General features: G+C 45.1%; 2 protein-coding genes across 2 annotated transcripts in view; one reads left to right on the top strand and one right to left on the bottom strand.

Annotated features, from left to right (window-relative positions):
* Positions 1-2,055: 2,055 nt before the first annotated feature.
* id1 (inhibitor of DNA binding 1, HLH protein) lies at positions 2,056-3,383 on the top strand. Its single transcript, XM_053445456.1, has 2 exons — positions 2,056-2,560; positions 2,787-3,383. The coding sequence occupies exons 1-2, from the start codon at positions 2,066-2,068 to the stop codon at positions 2,820-2,822; spliced, it is 531 nt and encodes a 176-aa protein (XP_053301431.1). The 5' UTR covers positions 2,056-2,065; the 3' UTR covers positions 2,823-3,383.
* A 2,954-nt stretch (positions 3,384-6,337) lies between these two features.
* ncoa3 (nuclear receptor coactivator 3) overlaps positions 6,338-20,288 on the bottom strand; it is a 32,533-nt gene continuing 18,582 nt past the window's right edge. The window contains exons 3-24 of the mRNA XM_053445469.1: positions 20,148-20,252; positions 19,729-19,889; positions 18,485-18,585; positions 18,154-18,328; positions 17,828-18,019; positions 17,315-17,401; positions 16,525-16,668; positions 15,659-15,806; positions 15,037-15,536; positions 13,950-14,929; positions 13,732-13,855; positions 12,465-12,701; positions 12,044-12,256; positions 11,813-11,930; positions 11,494-11,665; positions 10,646-11,026; positions 10,101-10,218; positions 9,688-9,701; positions 9,333-9,579; positions 9,059-9,251; positions 8,538-8,796; positions 6,338-8,424 (exon numbers count right to left, since the gene is read on the bottom strand). Coding sequence (XP_053301444.1) covers positions 8,413-8,424; positions 8,538-8,796; positions 9,059-9,251; positions 9,333-9,579; positions 9,688-9,701; positions 10,101-10,218; positions 10,646-11,026; positions 11,494-11,665; positions 11,813-11,930; positions 12,044-12,256; positions 12,465-12,701; positions 13,732-13,855; positions 13,950-14,929; positions 15,037-15,536; positions 15,659-15,806; positions 16,525-16,668; positions 17,315-17,401; positions 17,828-18,019; positions 18,154-18,328; positions 18,485-18,585; positions 19,729-19,889; positions 20,148-20,239 — 4,668 coding nt within the window. The 5' untranslated portion in view covers positions 20,240-20,252 and the 3' untranslated portion in view covers positions 6,338-8,412. The remainder of the gene's footprint in view (positions 8,425-8,537; positions 8,797-9,058; positions 9,252-9,332; positions 9,580-9,687; positions 9,702-10,100; positions 10,219-10,645; positions 11,027-11,493; positions 11,666-11,812; positions 11,931-12,043; positions 12,257-12,464; positions 12,702-13,731; positions 13,856-13,949; positions 14,930-15,036; positions 15,537-15,658; positions 15,807-16,524; positions 16,669-17,314; positions 17,402-17,827; positions 18,020-18,153; positions 18,329-18,484; positions 18,586-19,728; positions 19,890-20,147; positions 20,253-20,288) is intronic.

Below are 20,288 nucleotides of genomic sequence, written 5' to 3'. Positions count from 1 at the left end.
GAGTAGGTTTTTTAATGTGGGAGCTGTTCATTTCTTCCACTGTATTATAATAGTTGTTTTGTATTTAGATAAGTGGGCTATTATATCACTGTAGTTGCTGCTTTAAGCCAGTGGAATATATGTGAAGGGTAAAATCGGTTTGAATATGGAAACAGATTTTTGTCCTGTGGTTCCCTCAGGGGCAAGTAGTGAAGTGGGCTGTGTGAAGGAATGCAACAGTTTTTTTTAGTGTCACAAGGCAATTAATCTATTTGCATTTAACAAATGTACTGAGAGATTTCAAGAGAAGTTAGGGTGGTTTATAGATAAAAACATTTCCTACTCATTAAAACATTAATTTGTCTCAATATAAATAGTCTAAATCCATATAATCCTGCAGTGAGAACAGGGTCATACAGTTGTGACAGTGGCTGTGTGCAGGAATGCAACAGTTGTTTAATGTTAAAATGAAACTGATTTAATTAGATTTAGCACATTCATTGAGGAATATAAAGAGAAATCAGATGGTTTGTTTTGGATGTAAAAATGAAATATTAAAGATAAAAGTTTTTTATACTCCATTAAACATCAAATTAAATGTGTTTGAATATATTACAGTGTAAATCCGTATTATTCTGCAGGGATCACAGGGTCATACAGTTGTCTCAGCAACTGTGTACGAATGCAACAGTTGTTAAGTGTTAAAATGCCACAGATTCATATATTTTTACTGACAAATATATTAAAACGTCTCATTCTTTATTTTGGTGGATGCAAAATGAACTAAATAAGTGTAAATCAGTTTAATGCTGCAGTGGCCACAGGGTCATACAGTTGTGACAACGGCTGTGCAGGAATGCAATAGTTGTTTAGAAGTGACAACATAATGCGGAGCCTCCCCCCCCCCCCCCCTTCCTGTTGACCTGCTGGCAGTGTCAGTGCAGGTGCGGGGTTGTAATCCCATCCCGCTGCTTTAAGGTGATACATGAACGAGGGAGAAGAGAAAAGCTCGGGTTTGTTCTCAGGACTCGGTCCCGCGCAGCTCGCAGGTGAAGGAGGAGCGCGCCCTCCTTGTTTGACGTCTCCATGGAGACCGCCCGAGCGGCGCCAGGCTGACAGGCGTCAAGGCTCCGATGAATGGGTGACGTCACCGCGCTGGCGCCTGCCAGTCTGCTCGGGCTTGTTTGGACAATCTGGGGGGAAGATTCAGAGCGAGAGCGAGAGAGAGAGAGACGCCATCACACACACTCTCACACTTACACACACACTTACACACACACACACACACACACACACACACTGCAGAAACATGTGAAGGAATCCGTGAAGTTGCTTCGCACACTGGAGCTGCAGAGGCGCAGGAGAAAGAGACTCTGTGCCTCCAGAATTAAAGAAAATAGCGTTTCAGACAGCTCGGAGTCAGAGAGTGGCGAGGACAAGCAGTTCAGCCTCTTGTTGTAATGTTGTTAAACTCCTGATTTCATAAACCCAGTAAACTCTGCGTAGCTGCATTCCTGCACACGTCCCTCTGCACTAACTTTTATCATCTTGAACTGATCTCAGCTGATAAAGTTTATATCCCCCCCCACCCCCCCAGCATCCTCTGTCCCCTCTGTGTCTCCACTTTGTTTTTCACTGTACTATCCTCATGCACATCTGCAGCCCCAGCGACCATTGTGAGAGGCTAAATCTAGGGCACCGTGGCCGCCTCATTATCATTAACCATTCATCCTATTCAGCCCCGTCCCATCCCACACACATTCTCACAGCACATACCCAGGCAGGCATTCACCACCCCGTGACTGTCCCCAGGCAATCTACACCTGCAGAGTCCCCAAGCCATGGACAGCTGGATTCCCACATATTACCCATAAAAGACACACATTTGTTTCCATTTGTAACGCCATCCCTCAAACAGATTGTAAATCCCGATAACCAGGCGAGAGCAGCCATTGGGTGACAGCGCGGCTGTGGACCCACCCGCCAACACAAAGGGAGCCCTCTCATTGGCCCACTGCCTTCAAACAGGAGGACTCGTGCACGCCCCCCGGCTCCTGCTCTGGTATATACAGGCGGAGGTTGGCCCATGTGGATGTTGCTAACTGTCAACATTCCCTTGCTCACATTTCCAAGAGGAGGAGAAGCCTGGTCACTCGACTATCTCCCAACATCTTCTTCATTTCTGCATCACAATCCTTGGAAACTTACACGCATCAAGATGAAGGTTGTCGGATCTACCTGCGCCCTGAAGAGCAAGGTCGGCGGAGAGGACATGGTGCGCTGCCTGTCCGAGCAGAGCTTGACCATCTCCAAGATCAAGATCCCGCTGCTGGACGAGCAGATGAGCGTCTTCCTGCAGGACATGAACAACTGCTACAGCAAGCTCAAGGAGCTGGTGCCCACGCTGCCCACGAACAAGAAGGCGAGCAAAGTTGAGATCCTGCAGCACGTCATCGACTACATCTGGGACCTGCAGGTCGAACTCGACGAGCCGGAGAAGAGCCGCCAGCTCATGGCGAGCGGCATCGCCCGCACACCGCTGACCACGCTGAACGCAGAGCTCGCTAGCATCGCAGCTGAGGTAAATATCTCTCCTAACATATACTGCCTTATGTACCTCAGAACACATGTTATTTCCACTAAGGTGCACGCACCCCTGTGGCATATTTGGAACGTCTCAAAGCGTGCGTAAAAGTTACCAGTGCCATGCGTAAAAGCTCCTTTTACGCACCGGTTTCCTTTTGACTGCTGTGTATCCCCCTCAGAGCAAATAAACTAACCCTCCTCCTCCTCTTGTCTCCCCGCAGAATGGATGCTCAGATGACAGGATCATGTGCCGCTAAGAGCTCGTGGAGCATCGCACCGTGACTCCACCGCGGTCACCGCCAAGAATGAACAAGGCTATACCTGATGTGACATCTCCATTTCACATCGAAAGAAATCCTTGAACTGTGTAGGGACGTTTCTAACTCCCAAGAAGCTAGAACAAAAAATACAATGTGTGGACATCCTCCGGTTGGCGAGGATCCCTGCTACTCGCGGCTCTCGATTCATCCGAGGGTCCTGAGAAAAGAGAGGGGACCTGCTAGTGTCCCGAAATAGACTGGGTTAGCCCGGGGGGACCAAGACGGGCCGAGGGCAGCCACTGCCTCGCTTGTTGCTTGTAGAGTTTTATTGTTTCTAAAGAAAGCTAATGTTTCTGTTACGCTCTTTGTATCTTGTATAAAATCATGTAGAGAATTCAGCATTTTGTAAAAAATTGAAAAAGATAAATTTCTCAGATTACTGAGCGACAAACTGTATTGTATATTACAATGCCTCATTATGTGAAGATATTGTTTTCTTACAATGTACCTTATTGCTGTTTTTTTATTAAAACAAGACAATTATTTTTCAACAAGAAATCCTCTGTGTCATGGTGTTTGTGTGAGAGTGGGTCACATTATATACCTGGGGGGGGGGGGGGGGGGGGGTAGTATGATGTGAGTGGGCTGTTCTGACCTTATTACCATTGTGATAAATCGTAGATTTGGGCTCACATTCATCTGAGAAGCTTTTCTTGTAGCTGTGACAGTGTGAGATGGTTCTCACTATAAAAAAAAAGTGTCACACCTAGAAGAAAGTACTGAGTCACTCAGCCACCAGTAAACCAAAGCTGGTGGTCAAACAGGCTCATGGCCAGTTAAAGTGGTCATTTGTTTCTCTATGGGCCATTAACATATCACATTACAAGAGGAAGTCTCCCTTTAAATAGTCAGGTTACAAGATCATGACAAATAACGTTAAAAGGTACAAGAGGGTTTAATATTCTGCTTATTTCAGGCAGATTCACTGACACGTAATGAAGTGATGAAAGGTGGTTTATTGGGAAGCAAAAGAAAAAATGAAATCAATCAGATAAAAGTTGGCTTCCCCTCAATTAAACATCCATTTGAACGCGCTGTTCCAATATGTAAGCGCGTAAATCTGCGCGTTATTCCGCCTCCGCGCCGGCGCTGCGGGGGTTAAATTGCTTTGGCGGAGGCGATCCGCTCAAAGATTTATTCTGTCTCCCTGGTGCAATGTTTTTCCCATTTCCCTGCGGTGCGATGCGCACAGCTGCAGCCCCGGCGTGGCCAGTGTGTGATTGTGTTTGTGTGATAGCTTTGTGCCAAGGGCAGGGGAGGGCGGCGGGGCCCAGACTGAGCGGCGCCTCGGCACACCTGGGGAAGTTCAGGTTAAATAGCTCCACATTCCTCAACACACAGCTGATTGAAACATTAACAAACAGTAATCCACGGGCCAGGCCGCAGATGGGCCGGGAGCCACGCCAAGAAACAGAGAGAGAGACAGAGAGAGAGAGAAAGGGAGGGAGGGAGGGGGGAGAGGGAGCTGCTCTCTGCTGCAGATTCCCACACTGCACTTCTATGCTATAAGTTGCTTTTAATATATTAATATGCTTTTAATATATATATAAAAAGCATATTATATATATATATATATATATATATATATATATAATATATATACACTCCATCTTTGTTCTTTTTTAGAGAAAGCTCCACTGATTCAATTTAATAAGTTATGTTGAATAAGAAAGTTAACTCACACACACACACACTCACTGTTTTTCCTCACACTGTTAAATCATAATAGTTCTCTGAATTATTAATCACATGTAATTATCTGTATTGGCAGATACACACATCTCTTACGTAATCTTGTGGAGCTGTGGATAAAATGAAGGCCAGGCTGCTGTGGTCTCCTTAGTTTGTGTGTGCGTTTGCGTGTGTGTGCTTGTGTGTGTGTGTGTGTGTGTGTGTGCGCGTGTGTGTGTGCTCCATTATTACACTTTGTTTTTATCACTGTATCACACTTAAACCAAACCAGTGTTTTTTTTAAATTCACCTCACTCCAAATTGTTGTTACTATTTTCATCCCTCGGTGTGTAAACATGAGGCAAACTCACTTTCCCTGGTGCTGAGCGCCCTCCCGTGACTTTGGGAGGAATTGCAGCCTCAGTGTGATCGACTGGGTAAATCAGAAGATATGTTGGAGAGGATAGTGGACAACAGCGCCCCCTCCTGGCAAAAGTGATACTAGATTATAGGTTACACTGAAGTGATAGGGACGACATAACACCATCAATATTTATTGTAAATATTTGAATATTCATACATATTCTGTATAAAATTAAATTGTAGTTATCAGTGGTCTATATTGTACATTTCTTGTGTTTAGAATGTTCACAAACTATTATATAAGCTATTTCGTATATTTTTTTATATTTATGCTTGTATTTCCTATTTTCTATATTCATGGTTTATGCACCAACACCAAATTTCATCTATATGTGAACCTACATGACAATAAACCTAGATTCTGGTCATCTTGTTCGAAATTCTTTCCGCAACTTTATATTTAGGTACTTTTCTGTTTACTTATACTTTGGTTAATTAAGTTTGTCCATATTACACTTGTACTGCCCTGTAAAACAACTACGCTACATTGATTTGGACAAATCAGAAATAAAAACTATCTAGTCACAGAATATAATTTATTTTCTTACTACCTTAAATTTAATCAAGCTGCACCAAATGTCACACTCAAAGATATCTACATCTACAATTATTTCCATATCAAACTGTGAAAATGTTCAAACAGGTCCAGTTGTTTGTGTGTAATCTTGTTACCTGACTTACAGACCCTGCTTTTCAGAAGTAATACTAAGCAATATTAGTTTATCTTTGTTAACCACTAGATGGAGCTACCAAACTAGCTCAACCTCTAACAGCAACAACAGTGATTGCCGCAGATGATGATCAGTATTGTAATGTAGCATATCTAATGTGATGAAAAGTAATTTATGATAATTTGATGTGATTATTTTAGTACATTCTGCTGATTGGACAACTGTACTTCTATTTGCATTGGACTGTGAATACCTTACTGTGGTACCCAAGTTAAATATCTCGGTTCCCTTATTTAAAGTACAAGGTATTTTTATACTGTTGTATCACCACTGTCACCCACTTGTACCGAAGGATTGGAAATGTTCAATCACTGTTTAGTGTACATTAGTTTGGAGCTTTGCAAATTGGCTGTGACCATAACCTGAATCTTTTTTAACCAGAAAGTCAAGGGCAATAGTTTTCTTCTGAGAGAAGATAATAAGATCTACAGATCGAACTTGTTATTCCTTCATTTCTTCCAATAACCTGATAAGCCGCAGCCCTCATCCTGATTCGTTTGAGCAAACTGATGTCAGTGCAATACACCTTCACTATGCACTTACCAGACTGAGAATGGAGTAAATTCTATTCATGCATCACTTTTCAGAATCAGAATCAGTGCGCAATAAGAAAACCAGAGTCAAAAGTGTTTAAATAGAAATTTGTATTTACATCAATATCAACATCAAAAGAAAAAAAAAAATTCTGTAATATACATCCTGTAAAATGACAGCTTATCTTACCTCCACACAAAGAAAAACAGAAACAAACCTCCTTTTGTACTCCATCAAAACTTTACAAAGTTCATTTTTCCTGAAGTAACAAAATATGCACATAAATGAAGTTGTTTCCCAAAAAATAGAGGAGATATTGATATGTCTTTAAGTTGAATTCATTCCATTAATATTTATCTTTCACAGCAAAACATGCTTCCTCTTTTCCTCTCTGGATGTAAAAACCTTCTGCTGTGGGGTTGGGACCGTCTGCTCCTCTTTGCACTGCACCAATAGCCGTTAGCTTGCAGTACACAACCGTCATATGTGATTACAGGTCCATGATATGTACCCATTTACCATCAGAATAACATGACACTTATGATAAAAAAAAATTTACACCAGAAACTATACAGGGATGTGGAAAAATATCTTTGGATTGCGCATGTTGAGAAGGTAGATTCAGCGAGAATAACAGTCAAAAGAAGATGCTGCTAATAAAATACACTGGACACAGAAACAGAGCTGGTGGGAGGGAGCGAGAGAGGAGGACCAGAGGTCTGTTGGACACACACACACACACACACACACACACACACACACACACACACACACACACACACACACACACACACACACACACACACACACACACACACACACACACACACACACACACACACACACACACACACACACACACACACACACACACACAACTTATTGCCTAACACTAACCCCAAACCTAACTTCCCCGAGCCTACCTCATAATGGGGGTATTTCCTTTTGTCCCCATAAAGGAAGAAAAGCCACAATCGTGTGACTGTGTCAACAGAGTCGGGTCCTCTCAACATGTATAATTCACACACACGCGCAGACGCACACACACCAACAAATAATTTGATGGACAGTCCTGACAGAATTCATTTCCTCCCCCTTCCAATAAAGACCTCTGACAGCTGACAGCTCAAAGCCTCAACTCATCAGATCCTCATCACAAATAAAAAGTGCCTCGACTAAAACATGAAGAAAAGACTTTTCAGAAAATAAAAAAATACAGCATCCAGATAAAGACAAACAAGGAATGGAAAACCCAAACACACCTGCAATATTTGCCTCCGCAAAAAAACAACAACTAATGAACCAAATCCGGATTGGCATATGGGACACAAAAATACAACCAGGTCTCATACTCTGTGCAATAATGGGCCTTTAAAAAACATGTTTGATATATTTTGTAGATTATTTACAATTCATGTTCACAGAGGACACTTGAGACATCTAATACTGCAGTACCATTTGTTTGCTCATAGGGGGGGTGATGGTGCTCAGATACAGTTTAAAGCATAGAGGTGAGAGTTATTGCTCCAATCTGCATAACATAGTAAAACTGTGCTTAGAGCTTCCAACGTCTTAAAGAATGAGGCGCATCCAAAGGATAAAAAAGAAGCAACCGAGAAGAAACCCATTGTTGTGAAGGCATTGAATCTCTAGTAAGGCTTTAATGATGAAGAAATATTGCATCGATCGTTGTTCCACACAGAAGCCTCCAGGTAAAGTGCGGCCACAATCAGTTGTACCGTAGTCCCTCTTTGCAGACTGACTGTGACGCTAAATACTGCCCGACAGCTGCAGCTCATTCATGTGTATACACACACACAGCCACAGATATTTAGTGTGTGTGCGTGTGCATAACCTAAATAGGGTTGTGAGGCTTCAGTTGGCGATGAAACCTGATGCAGGCTTGTCCTCGTAGCCCACTTCCTTCAGGATGAACACTGCGTTGTGTTGAGTCTCCTGCGTTACATTTTATGAAGGGGAACTCCTACTGTGTGTGTGTGTGTGTGTGTGTGTGTGTGTGTGTGTGTGTGTGTGTGTGTGTGTGTGTGTGTGTGTGTGTGTGTGTGTGTGTGTGTGTGTGTTTGTGTGTGTAAGCCCAGCTCTTCTCGTGTTCCTGGCCACTTTGCTACAGGTGAAAGGCTCCGGTTTCTGCTGTCATCCACAGGTCCTCAGCAATACTTCTACAGAAACAGTGAAAAAACAGTGAGAGATGTAATGGGTTGTAAACAATGTTGTAAACTCAACATTTTTATTAAAACACTACATATTTTCCATTCGTAAAAGCAATACTAACCTGATCAGGTCCCATTGGCATTCTACCCATTCCCATTGGGTTCATGCCCATGTGGCCTTGCATCTGGCCTTGCATCTGGCCTGGCATCTGGCCTGGCATCTGGCCTGGCATCTGGCCCGGCATCTGGCCCGACATCTGGCCCAACTGTCCTGCCCCGGCCCCGCTGACCTGCCCAGGTCCAGCCAAGGAGTTGTTCATCATCATGGGTCCAAACTGGCCCTGGTTGCTTTGCTGGGGGTATTGTTGCTGCGAGTATGAGCTGGAAAGAGAAACAAATACCCTTTTAAAGCTTGGGTTGGTAATCCTGGAAAAGTTAGAAAGACTACACTTTGACAAAAAACAACTACCACTTCTGGTTATCATCTCAGTTTTGGGCTGCTGTGACAAACAGGTACGCCAGCCAATCATTTATAATGGTTTATTGATGGCTACCAGGACCAAAACAATCTACTGAGTCCCTCTTTTGAGTATTCTGCAGAAATGAAGAACCGTATTGCTGGAAGAGGTTTGCGGTTACATACCTGTTGCGAGGCATGCCGCCCTGTGGCCAGCCCTTCATGTCACCAGATGCGTACATGGGCCCTCCCTGTGGGTTTCCCTGCATCCCTTGCGTCACGGTGTTCTGAGGAGGGCCCCCCATTCGTCCTTGCATCACGTTTCCTGGTGAGCTGCTACCTGGAGCCATGAAAGATGGATCCCCCTGCTGATTCATCCCTGCAAGTACAACAAGAGTCACGCGAGTGTGACACACAATGTCCAGGTGGAGCTAGTAGACAACAATCAAAGTCAACTCACCATAGCTGCCTCCATAGTTGAAGCCCTGCTGTCCAGGTTGGTTTAAAGGCGGTCCTCCCATGGGGTGGTCCATGCCTGCAGGTGCAGTGACATTCGGGGGAGGGCTGAAGCCTCCTGCTGCTCCCTGCCCTTGCTGCTGCTGCTGCTGCTGTTGCTGCATCAGCATCATCATCCGCTGCCTCCTCATCTGCATAGTCATCATCTCTCTGCTGCGCTGAGCCATCATCTGAGCGTTTAGGAAACCAGGCTGCAGGATAAACATCAATACTCTGACCTGAATTCTGCAGTTGGGCTTTATTAAAAGGTACAAGTGAATTTACACTAAATTGGATGTTAGGAAGGGCTCACTACATACCTGACCACCCATGCCTGCATTTTGCATTCCGGGTTGCATGCCGGGTTGGATGCCGGGCTGGATGCCGGGTTGCATGCCGGGCTGCATGCCGGGCTGCATGCCGGGCTGCATGCCGGGCTGCATGCCGGGCTGCATGCCGGGCTGCATGCCGGGCTGGATGCCGGGCTGGATGCCGGGTTGGATGCCGGGCTGCATCCCGGGCTGCATGCCGGGCTGCATGCCGGGCTGCATGCCGGGTTGGATGCCGGGTTGGATGCCGGGTTGGATGCCGGGTTGCATGCCGGGCTGCATGCCGGGCTGCATGCCGGGCTGCATGCCGGGTTGCATGCCGGGTTGCATGTTGGGCTGCATGCCGGGTTGGATGCCGGGTTGCATGCCGGGCTGCATGCCGGGTTGCATGTTGGGCTGCATGCCGGGCTGCATGCCGGGCTGCATGCCGGGTTGCATGCCGGGTTGCATGCCTTGACGCATGGCAGGATTTACCCCGGGGATATTTTCCATCTTCATGCCTTGTCGGGTCTGGTTCATAAACTGCCACAAGAGACAGGATAAAAAAAATGTCATTATACCAGTGTCTTATTTTAAATTTTACAACTAAAAGCCCATTCTAAACATGCCTATTGGAATGGGCTGTTGTAAATATGCTGCCGTCGTGATTGACAAAGTCAATTACATTGATGAGTCCCTGCTGCCACTACCACAGAACGGCTGATAGCCTTTTTATTTAAAGTTTATTAATATTGATTGTAAAACATGTCCAAATCGCAGCAATTTCGTCTCAGCACGTACTTTGGAGAATACATCTGTCAACTGTGAAGCTGATAAGATGAACACTTCTTGAGATACGCGTTTCCCATACAGACACATTTTTTGAATTATTAGTTAGGTATCTAGGAGCTATTTTCTATACATCCATCTAGTGGGTCACTGTAAGGCTGAATATTATCTGTGTTATCACCTGCTGCCCTTGCAACCTCTGCTGTAGCTGCAGTAGGAGAGGCTTGGTGGCCATCATGCGAGGTCTCATCATGTTTGCACGGGGGTTGCCCATACCCCCCATGCCTGGGAAGCTCCCTGTTTGGCCCATCTGATTCATCATAGGGTTGAAGCCTGCAGGAGACTGGCCTTGCATTGTGTTGCTGCTGTAACCAGCTTGCATGCCCACGGAGGGGGGGCCTGGGGTGCCAGGGTAGCCCTGTCCATACATGGCTTTTTTGTCCATGCCTATGGTTGATTCTGGGGGCACTGGGAAAGGCTCCGATGGTGGGCACTGACCCCGGCCTGGACCTCGACCTGGACCGCGACCTGGATCCTGCGGGTGACCTTCAGGTCTGCGGGTCTGGGGAACAGAGGAGTTAAATGTAATGGTTGTTTGAGCACAGACACAGAACTCACATATACAGTACACAACATTAAACAACTACATGATAATCACATGTACTAAATCTGCTAAATAAGATGCTACAAAAAACTAGGGGGCTTATTACAACATAAAGAACCCACATTCAAATCACATGTAATTAGCAGAGAACCAGATAAGCAGATATAAACGTATCTATATATATTTAGTGATTTTGGTTTCTCTGAGCTTATAGCAGTTCTGCTTTTCTTAACACACACTCACTAACACTCATATTCTAATTTTATACCGATGTATAAACTTTCAACCAAATTCAATAATCACTGACGACATGTATATCATTTCTGAAGCCTTGAAGTTCATTTGGGCCCTTGCTGCCACAACTTGTAATGTTTTGTCATCTCCTGTGAACAAAATCTGTAAAAATGTACTCTAGATTGCAGTACCTTGCCGACTATATCCGGGATGCCAAGGGCTCGGTCTATCTCCTGCAAAGCACTGACATCAGCCGTGTTGAGTAGAGAATCTAGCTGGTCCAGAAGAGCTCGCTCATCACTCGGGCCTTCGCTGTTGGTCAGGGGACCCAGCAACTCATGCAGGGGGTGCGCCAACTGGTCCCTAAACATGCAAATGTTAAGGATGTTAAATTCTGTCAAGAACAGGAGACTGTGATCACAGACATTAATAATGTGACCTTCTAAATCCAGCTTGGAGTCTTAAATGTGGTAAACATGAGGAGGGAGAGGATTGGAACCATTGCTTTACCTGTTTGTTTTAATCTGTGGTCGGTCCATTCCCATAGCAGAGTCTGGCCAAGAGGGGGACCGAGGCGGAGGTCCATGTCCACGAAACGGGCTCATGCTAATACTGGCATCATTGGTACCTGCAGGTCCAATTCAGATATTTACTTTACTTCAGGATATAATGCAAAAAAGTTAAGCAGCAAGTAATTGCTAGTTAGAGCTTAAGATATAACAACGGAGATATGTGACGTACCCATATCCATGAGCTGCTGCTGCAGCATGGACCTGGTGTTTCCAGGTACACTGTTGGAGCGGTTCATCATGGGACCTCCCATTGGGACAGATCGACCCATGCCCGGGTGTCCTGGTCCAATTGTAGGGCTGACGCTAGACCTCTGCATCCCCCACTCCCCTGGCCCTGCCATGGGAGGGCGCTGGGGCATTCCCATACCTCTGCCCATTCCTCCTGATCAACACACAGACCATTTACATCGTTTCCTCAATTAGCTTAGCAATTTTCTGAAAACTGCAAGCTTCTGTACTTTCAAAGATAGTGGGTTTAACATTTAAACGCAAGTGCTTGGTAAACAAACATCTCCATGCTGTCTATTCGGTGGTGTCCAGGTCAATACACGCTAGTTTTTTGCATGTTAAGAGATAAATGTTTAACTTACTTGGATTTCCCCGTGGTGGACACACTCCCATGCCTCCGGGAAAGCCATTGGGAACACCCCCAGGTCGGATTGGAGCATCCACATTCTCCTGTTTGACCAATGTGGGACAGGGGACGTTCCTTCTCATAGCTAGCCCGCCTCCTACTGGCCCCTCTGCGCCCATGGGCTTGGCATCCATGGACAAGGCTCTTTGATAGACACCACGCTGACCTTGCGGTAGGGGGCCTTTCTCCCCTTCTGAAACACACAAAGTACCAAGGTGAGGTTACAAAACTTCAACCATTTAGTTAGATGATTCAAAGTGTCTACGGTAGGGCTGTGCTCAAAAAATCGATATGGCGATATATCGTGACGTCGTCATGCCGATGCACGCATCGATGCAGATGCTACTGTATCGATACGGCATCAAATGCGTTGACGGCCGTCTTGAAAACGAAACTTCACCTATGGTGCAGTGCACAATAATGCCAAAGGGGGCAGCATAGGCAAAAACAGCACACGTCTCAACTCAAAACAAGCAAGGAAGAAACACCAGAAACTGTCGGAGTTATTGCACGTGAAATGCCAGCTCGCAGTCTGAATTTGGCCGCTCAACGTGCGCTCGAGACGCCCACTGTTTCTTACTTATTCTCCACTGAGGTGTGGAAGAATGCCAAGGAGCTGTGGACCTTAACTGAAGCGGACCTGGCCTGTGCTGAAGATGAGGCTAAAGCCCTGAAGCCGCTAAAAGCTGCAACACTCGTAATGTCCGAAGAACATTATAGCACCGCTGCATGCCCAGATGTGCAACTGCGCTCATGTTCAAGCAACAGACTCGGCACTTACGAGGGAAATTAAAAACACCGTATCCGGGGATCTTGGGAGGAGATGCGTGAGAGACAGATCCATGGCATTGCCTTTTTTTTTTATTGGGATTAGAATGATAATTATTTTATTTTACTTTTAAGATCTTTTAATGGCCAGAATTTTAAGTATTTTGAGTGGTGCGATCCCTAAGACTTCGCCTTTGCTGTTATATGGAATAATAAAGAACAACTGTTGTAGTCAATTCTGTGCAGGACATGGTCATTATTCAAAAGCAACGTGTATCGTGATAGTATCGTATCGTGGCCTCTGTATCGTGATACGTATCGTATCGTGAGGTTGTAGGCAATACCCAGCCCTAGTCTACGGTGTGATACCTCATGCAAGACCTACAAACATATTTACCTACATTAGCAAAGTGATCCATCTGATCATATATCGTAGATTTTACCGGCTGACTTACCATGTAAACTGTCAGGAAGATTTCCTTGTTTGTTTCCCACTTCCTTCCCTACTCTGGAGTCTGCTTCAGGATAGAAGCCAGAGTTGTTTCTTGGGACACCAAGGATGGTCTCCAGAGTTTCCGCCTTAACAAGAGACACAGGAATGATTGGAGAACAATGTCCTTCTGGGTTATTTAAACTAAATCTTATAAGTTTGTATTTTGTGGGAAAATCTTACCTTATCAGTTGGCTCTAATTTTACCTTTCCCTCCATGCAGTGGGAATCAGAGCTGGTAACCCCTGCCCCCTGAGGTCCTCTCCCTTCCAGCTCCTCCAGCTTTGGCTTGATATCTCCACCTTCTTTTGTGTCATCTTTATTGAGGAGGTAGTGAAGGAGCGCATGAGGCTTCTCCTTCTTAGGGCTGTGCTGCTCCTGTTTGGATTCGGACCCCCTAACTCCTGCAGTGGCAGCAGGCCCAGGCTCTGAATCCAAGCTGCTCTTCCCAGTGGCCTCGGCTGTGATGCGAGCCACATCATCAGGAGTGTTCCCGTTCTGGAGGAGCTTGTGGAGGATCTTGTGCTTTTCCTGCAGCGACTGACTTGATAAATGTCCTGCGCCACCAGAGGAGGACACAGCGCCATGATTTCCGCCTGTAGAGGAGGATACTCCTGTTGAAGAGGAGGGGCTGGTGACACCTGCTGTTCCATCTTTAGTCTCAGGCGAGGAGGTGGGTCCAGAGCTTGTTGTGTGATTGGGTGGCACCAACTCATCTGTTGGGGAAGTGAGGAGCTGCAGAAGTTTCTTGTGACTTCTGCCGTCAGGGACCCGTCGACCGGTTTCTCCCCCGGTCTGACCCATGTCTCTGCTGACCTGGCTGTCCGGCTTGTCAGGAGGCCCCTCCCTGGTAGGAGTGTGTGGGTGCTGCTGCGACTGCTGCTCTAATCCAGCCCCCAATGAGCTGCCTGGGCTCTTAGAGTCAGAGTAGGCTGGGAGGCCAGGTTTACATGGTACACCCGAAGTCTGGTTGGTGGAGTTGATGCTTGGGGAGCTGTCAGGTTTGTGAGGGGGAGGAGAAGTGAGTGGGGAGGGCATCGGATTGCCCACTCCCTCACTAATGGCTTGGAGGGCATTCAACGAGCTGCTGGAAAAGGTGGTGCCTCCCCCTCCAGAGTTACCAGGATGACCAGGATGACTGGAGCTCATGGGAGAGTTAATACCTACAACAGCATAAACAGGCATGTAAGCAACTCATGAATAACCTAAATATTAGCAAACATTTGATATAAGCATTTTTAGACATCATCGTTAAATATTTGGTTCTTACCACCAGGAGAGAAGGGGCTAGCAGCCATCTTGGGGCTTCCTAGGACTCTGGGTGAGCCCATGACATTGTGTGGGGGGCCGTTAATCCCTGGACTGGTCTGGGGGGGGCTGGTCATTCCGATGCCATACCCTCCGCCTCCAGGTCCACCTCCTCCTCCATGGAACTGACCCATCTGTTGATGTTGGTGCTGCTGCTGGTGCATGCCATGGTGGCCCATCTGATTCATTGGCCCCATTTGGTTCATCGAGTTATTTGGATGCATCGAATTCATTTGATTCATTTGACCGACGTTGTTCATCGGATGCATGGGACTCATCTGATTTGTGCGGTTGCCCCCAGCATATGGGGTCATTCCTCTGTGTGGCATGTTGGCCTGGTCCGCCATGCCATAGCCCCTGTTCATGCCTCCTCCTGGGCCCGTGTTCATCTGTTGGTTGGGGTTGTTCACACCCGTGCTTTGAGGCCTCATGCCTTGGTTTCCACGATAACCATTTTGCTCTCTTCAAGAAAATTTGAGAAATAACAATAGTTAAAAACAGAACAAGGTTGCAGTACAATGCAGTCAGACATTCACCCACGTTTGGCAAAATCATGATAGTTGTAATTGTTGGAGCCTTTGAACCTTTGTAGCAGGTGTGTGGACAAGAAAGAGTGTGGCTCATTGGTGTTGGGATTCCTGCAGAGGTCACTCCTAGTCTGGGCTGTGACTGGGGTGCCATCGGAGAGTGAAAAGCGGTAGAGTGGGGTCTCTGCGTGGCCATTATGGAAAGCTGCAGAGGAAAAAACAGAAACTTCAAGCCCACAATCAATAGCTGACAATTGGAAAAAGTATAAACACTAACCACATGAAAAGATAATGCTAAAGAAGAACTCCCAGAGTTATGGGCATACACTTACTAAACATGTGTCAATCTGTGATGCTGAAGGCCGTAACTGCAATAAACAAATGTCACATACACCTCTTTCGATTTATCTTTTAAAAAAATCACCAAGTGTTGATTTTATGTTAAAACAAGAACTCAGGTCTGAAGGACCTAACTCTTAGTAGGGATAGTCACTTTCTTTCTAACCATGCTTTCACATACATGCAGATAACCGGCAGCCTTGTGAACTAAATTGTTCACATACTTTCTGAGGACGTGCACAACTGACGCAGGATATGTTAGACAACCACAATGGGCATGTGAACGCACAGTTAAATAGTTAATAGCTATCTCTGGAAGTGTACACCATAAAGTAAATAGTATTTACACATTATGTCTTGTAATATCTCCTAGTTTACTGATGACTGCTCATTAACCATTTGAGTCTCTTCTTCACTTCGAAACGGCAAATTCAAACATTACATAAGTTTTGATGAGGTGGTTTGTGTTCTGGTGAATTCCTTGTGTACGATCAATCTTTACTTCTTGTTTTCTATTATAATAGATCATATCTGCGTCTATTTCTGGGTCAGTGGTTTCACATGTGAGATGGATCACTACATACCTTCTTGATAGTGACGTTTGTAGGACCATGGTTGGCCTTCACTGTGTTGGAGGAACATCTGCATGCAACGCCTCACCAGGTCCTCCCAGCCTGGGCGCATAGTGGTGTGAAGAGAGCTCTGGTGTTCGATTTCAATCAGTTTACCTGCAATAGAAGATTTTCAACTTGGATTAGAAAAATACTAATGGCTAGTGGTGGCAAAGGAAATAGGCAATAACTTTAGATGCAATGTTAATACAAACTCAACCGTTCTTGTAGTAGTTTAAAATGTCAAGCCCTTTCCTGTTTCATTTTACAGTAAACACTCATTTCTAACATGGGCTTTTATTGTGAATCATTTGCCACAAAGTTTAACACATGCGATAAAAGCTGGACGGAATTAAAAGGAAGACGAACCACAGTGAATAAACAACCATCCATAGAGACAGAAATAGGACAATAATACTTGGATAGTATCCCAATAAAGAGCTAAAAGTAACATTTTGTATAATTTATAAAATAAAGTCTTCACAGCCCCAGCTACCAATACCACTGGTTTTGATTTGAGCAAATAAGGTGGCTACAATAAAATAGTTTGCAGATCATACTCTCATATAGTAAAGATAGTCTAAGTTGAAAATTTGAAGTTTAATGCCTATTTAAAATAGACACGGATCTGATTTAAGGCCTATTTATGGGCTGCTGCCTCTGGCTAACTATTTTACAAAGATCCTATCATGTTTTCAAAATGAACATAGTTCAGCAAGGTAATTGGATTGGATTTATTAATTATTGCATAGTGAAAACTTACCAGACAGTTCATGGCGAGTACTAAACCTCTCTGTTCTCTCTATTGCTGTAATGCGTCGCGCCACACAAATCATACAAGACTGCAAATCTGGAAAGAGACATCACAATTTTAAGTCCTCATTTAAACACACTGGAGCAGAAATTGGACATTCAGCATCTTGTTAGTGGGGAAAGTGTTGTATGAAACATCTAAACAAAAAGTGATCAGTGCATAATAGAAGACACAAGTACACATTATGGGTCACCCCAGTAAGACACCTGGTCATGTAAAGAAAATCGCTGCTCCTTGAAACAGAACGGCCCTTTTGTGAAAAGACCTCACAAAGATCCCACTCTGGCATGCAACATTGTTTCATTTTCTGTGCGAGGAGTATAAATGCTGGATGACGATATTCTCCTAATCAGTCATTTTAAATGAATTGTCATGTAATCAAATTATGTATTTACCACTTTATTTCTATTTAACTGGAAAAACAAATAAAAAACATTCAGAACAGTTAAAAATGACTTTTACCTTCTCCCTCCTCCATCATAGCCCGGGGCTGAGTGAGGGCAAAACACTGCATGGTCTCATAGCGTTGGCCTCCAGGTCTCTCATCCGACAACCCATGACTCTGACCATGAACAAAGCTCACTAGCATACGACAGTTGAAGGTGTGACTCTTCTGCCGGGGAGCCTCTCCACCCCATGATGCCCCGTTTGGTGCTATGAAAAAAAAAAAAAAGAGGATGTTGATAAAAGATGAGACGTGCTTGTGAATAGGTGCCTGTATTTGTACACCTAGGTATGAATAGACTTGTTTGTGTTTGCACCAGCACATGCATTAACCCATGTCTCACCATTTGACTTGGGCAGATTCTTGTGAAACTCCTCCCGGTCCTCATCGTGGATGATGGTGTACACACTGGTATTGATCAGCTCTTCCTGCTTGTACTGCAGGTACTGGGTCACATTGTCTGACACAAATATTATGTTGCCATCTCGGTTCACCACAAACAGAAAGCCATCCAAGGCCTAAAGACGGTGGGACAATAGAAGTGGGAGAGTTGAACGGAGGGAGTCATAAACATATCATTTACAGAAAGGTAATATACACATCACACCGCAGCACTTCTCAGCATATTAATTGTCAATGGTCTCTTGCCCCACAAGGATCGTCCTGAAACTGACCTGTAGGAGTAGCGGCCCCAGATGGTCCTTGTCAATGACCCCTTGACCAGTGGAGGACACATCCGCCTTCTGGACATCGTCATCACTGCATGAACTTTTTCCTAAGGACCGATAAAGCACATTGCACCAGGCCACTCTCAAAACACTTACGAACCAGAATTTTGAAAAGTGCAGATGACTTGTGTTTTTCCCACCACAATTTAATAGATTTCATTACTTTTCCATTTTTCAAGGCAACAAATCTCTGATTTATAGTTGCTTCCTTCATAGAGTTTAATACAGTACTTCTTTCCGCCACCAGGTGGCATCCCGGGTCATAGATGCATGGTTAGCATGCCTTTCTATTTTTAAATCAGCATGTGTTTGATGCTTAGTTAGATACCACTCACTCTATAGCAGGGCCATCTGTGGCACAAGGCACGAATAAACACGACAAATAATATGGAATTGAATGGATTTCATTCCATTTCAAACTGAACTAGTTAGACAGAGGAGGGAAAGAAAGACAGAGACTGAAATGATAGACAGAGACAGATTAAACTGATGCAAAAGCAAAGATGAATAAACAGGGGCAGGAAAAGGTGTGTTAAATGGACAATATTGACGACATAAAAGAGAAGAAAAAAGGGGCCCTCCATAATTCCTATCCTGTAACTATGGCAACCTGGCTGCAGAACGCTGGGGCCAGCAGTAGCCAGCTGTGACCCTCTGGGTAGATTCCAGTATGATTGCTCTCTCTCCCTTCCTTAGCCACTTAACCTCACAGATTTAATCTAAACCGAACAGCAAGAAATATCCTCCTTTACTCATATAATCAGCTCAAATCTGCAAAATAATAATAAAACCGCCAAGGTCTGCTTTCTGAGTCACGAGTGTCCTTAGTCTCCCAAAGAGATACAGGATTTGCCACCAACAGATAAACACTGTAACTGACAGCCTTGAGCCATGACCACCAAAGATTGGTCTCAATTACTGGTGTTCGTTTAGACCCAGTGACACAAAAAGCCGAACAGGCTGCTGGTCTGAAGAAGCCTGGCAATGAACCAAACAGACCACTTGAGTGGCATCATCTGTCCTGCAGCAGGGTCCCTGACTCGTTTCAACCGGACTATACTTACTGTTAACTCCACAAACACAAAAAAGGAAAACCTATTTTGGTAGTTAAAATAAAGCCAAATCATGATCTTTTCATTTGATGCTTTGCTCATGACCAGGAGTGTGTGTGATTTTTAGGGTGGTGGTACCTTGCTCTTTGATTTGTCTGATCTGCCTCACGGTCTCCTTGAGGATGGCACATTTGTCAGGCTTGACGTTGAAGCTGTCAATGTTGGAGAGGTTGGCAGAGATGAGCTCAGCCAGCTCCTCGATGTACTTGCTCTCCTGTTCCCTCCGACGCTTGTCACACCTGCCGGGGCAGCAAGGGGATTAGACATGTTGCCATGGCAACCTCACCTCTCTATGCCCCGGCCGTATGCATGGCTATACAGTCCGGGTCTCTGATGGTTCAGTTAGTTTACAAGCAGCAGACACACGTTTGAACCAGGACGCGAGGCCAGGAGGAAGGAAGTGACCCGATGCTTTCGCTGACATTCACACGATAAGCAGGAGGATCCGCAGTTGAAATGAGAAATTTACAATGCTTGACAGAATGTTCGGCACTTACCCTAAACCTGGTGTGTCACATGTGGACAGTTTACGTTTACGGTCGGAGCACAGCGGCTCCAACGAGTTGTCTCCAACGCCACTCATCTTCATCACATATCAGCACCTGAAAGCACAAACACCGATACATATACACATGTAG

This window comes from Pleuronectes platessa, chromosome 2 (genome assembly GCF_947347685.1).
Source record: "Pleuronectes platessa chromosome 2, fPlePla1.1, whole genome shotgun sequence".
Taxonomy (NCBI): domain Eukaryota; kingdom Metazoa; phylum Chordata; class Actinopteri; order Pleuronectiformes; family Pleuronectidae; genus Pleuronectes; species Pleuronectes platessa.
This window is presented reverse-complemented; position numbering and strand designations above follow the sequence as displayed.

What these genes read in the sequence shown, in the direction of transcription:
- id1 (XM_053445456.1), top strand. Translation starts at nt 2,066, where the DNA reads ATGTGGATGTTGCTAACTGTCAACATTCCCTTGCTCACATTTCCAAGA. An exon ending in TCGCTAGCATCGCAGCTGAG is followed by an intron (nt 2,561 to 2,786) that starts GTAAATATCTCT and finishes GTCTCCCCGCAG; the next exon opens with AATGGATGCTCAGATGACAG.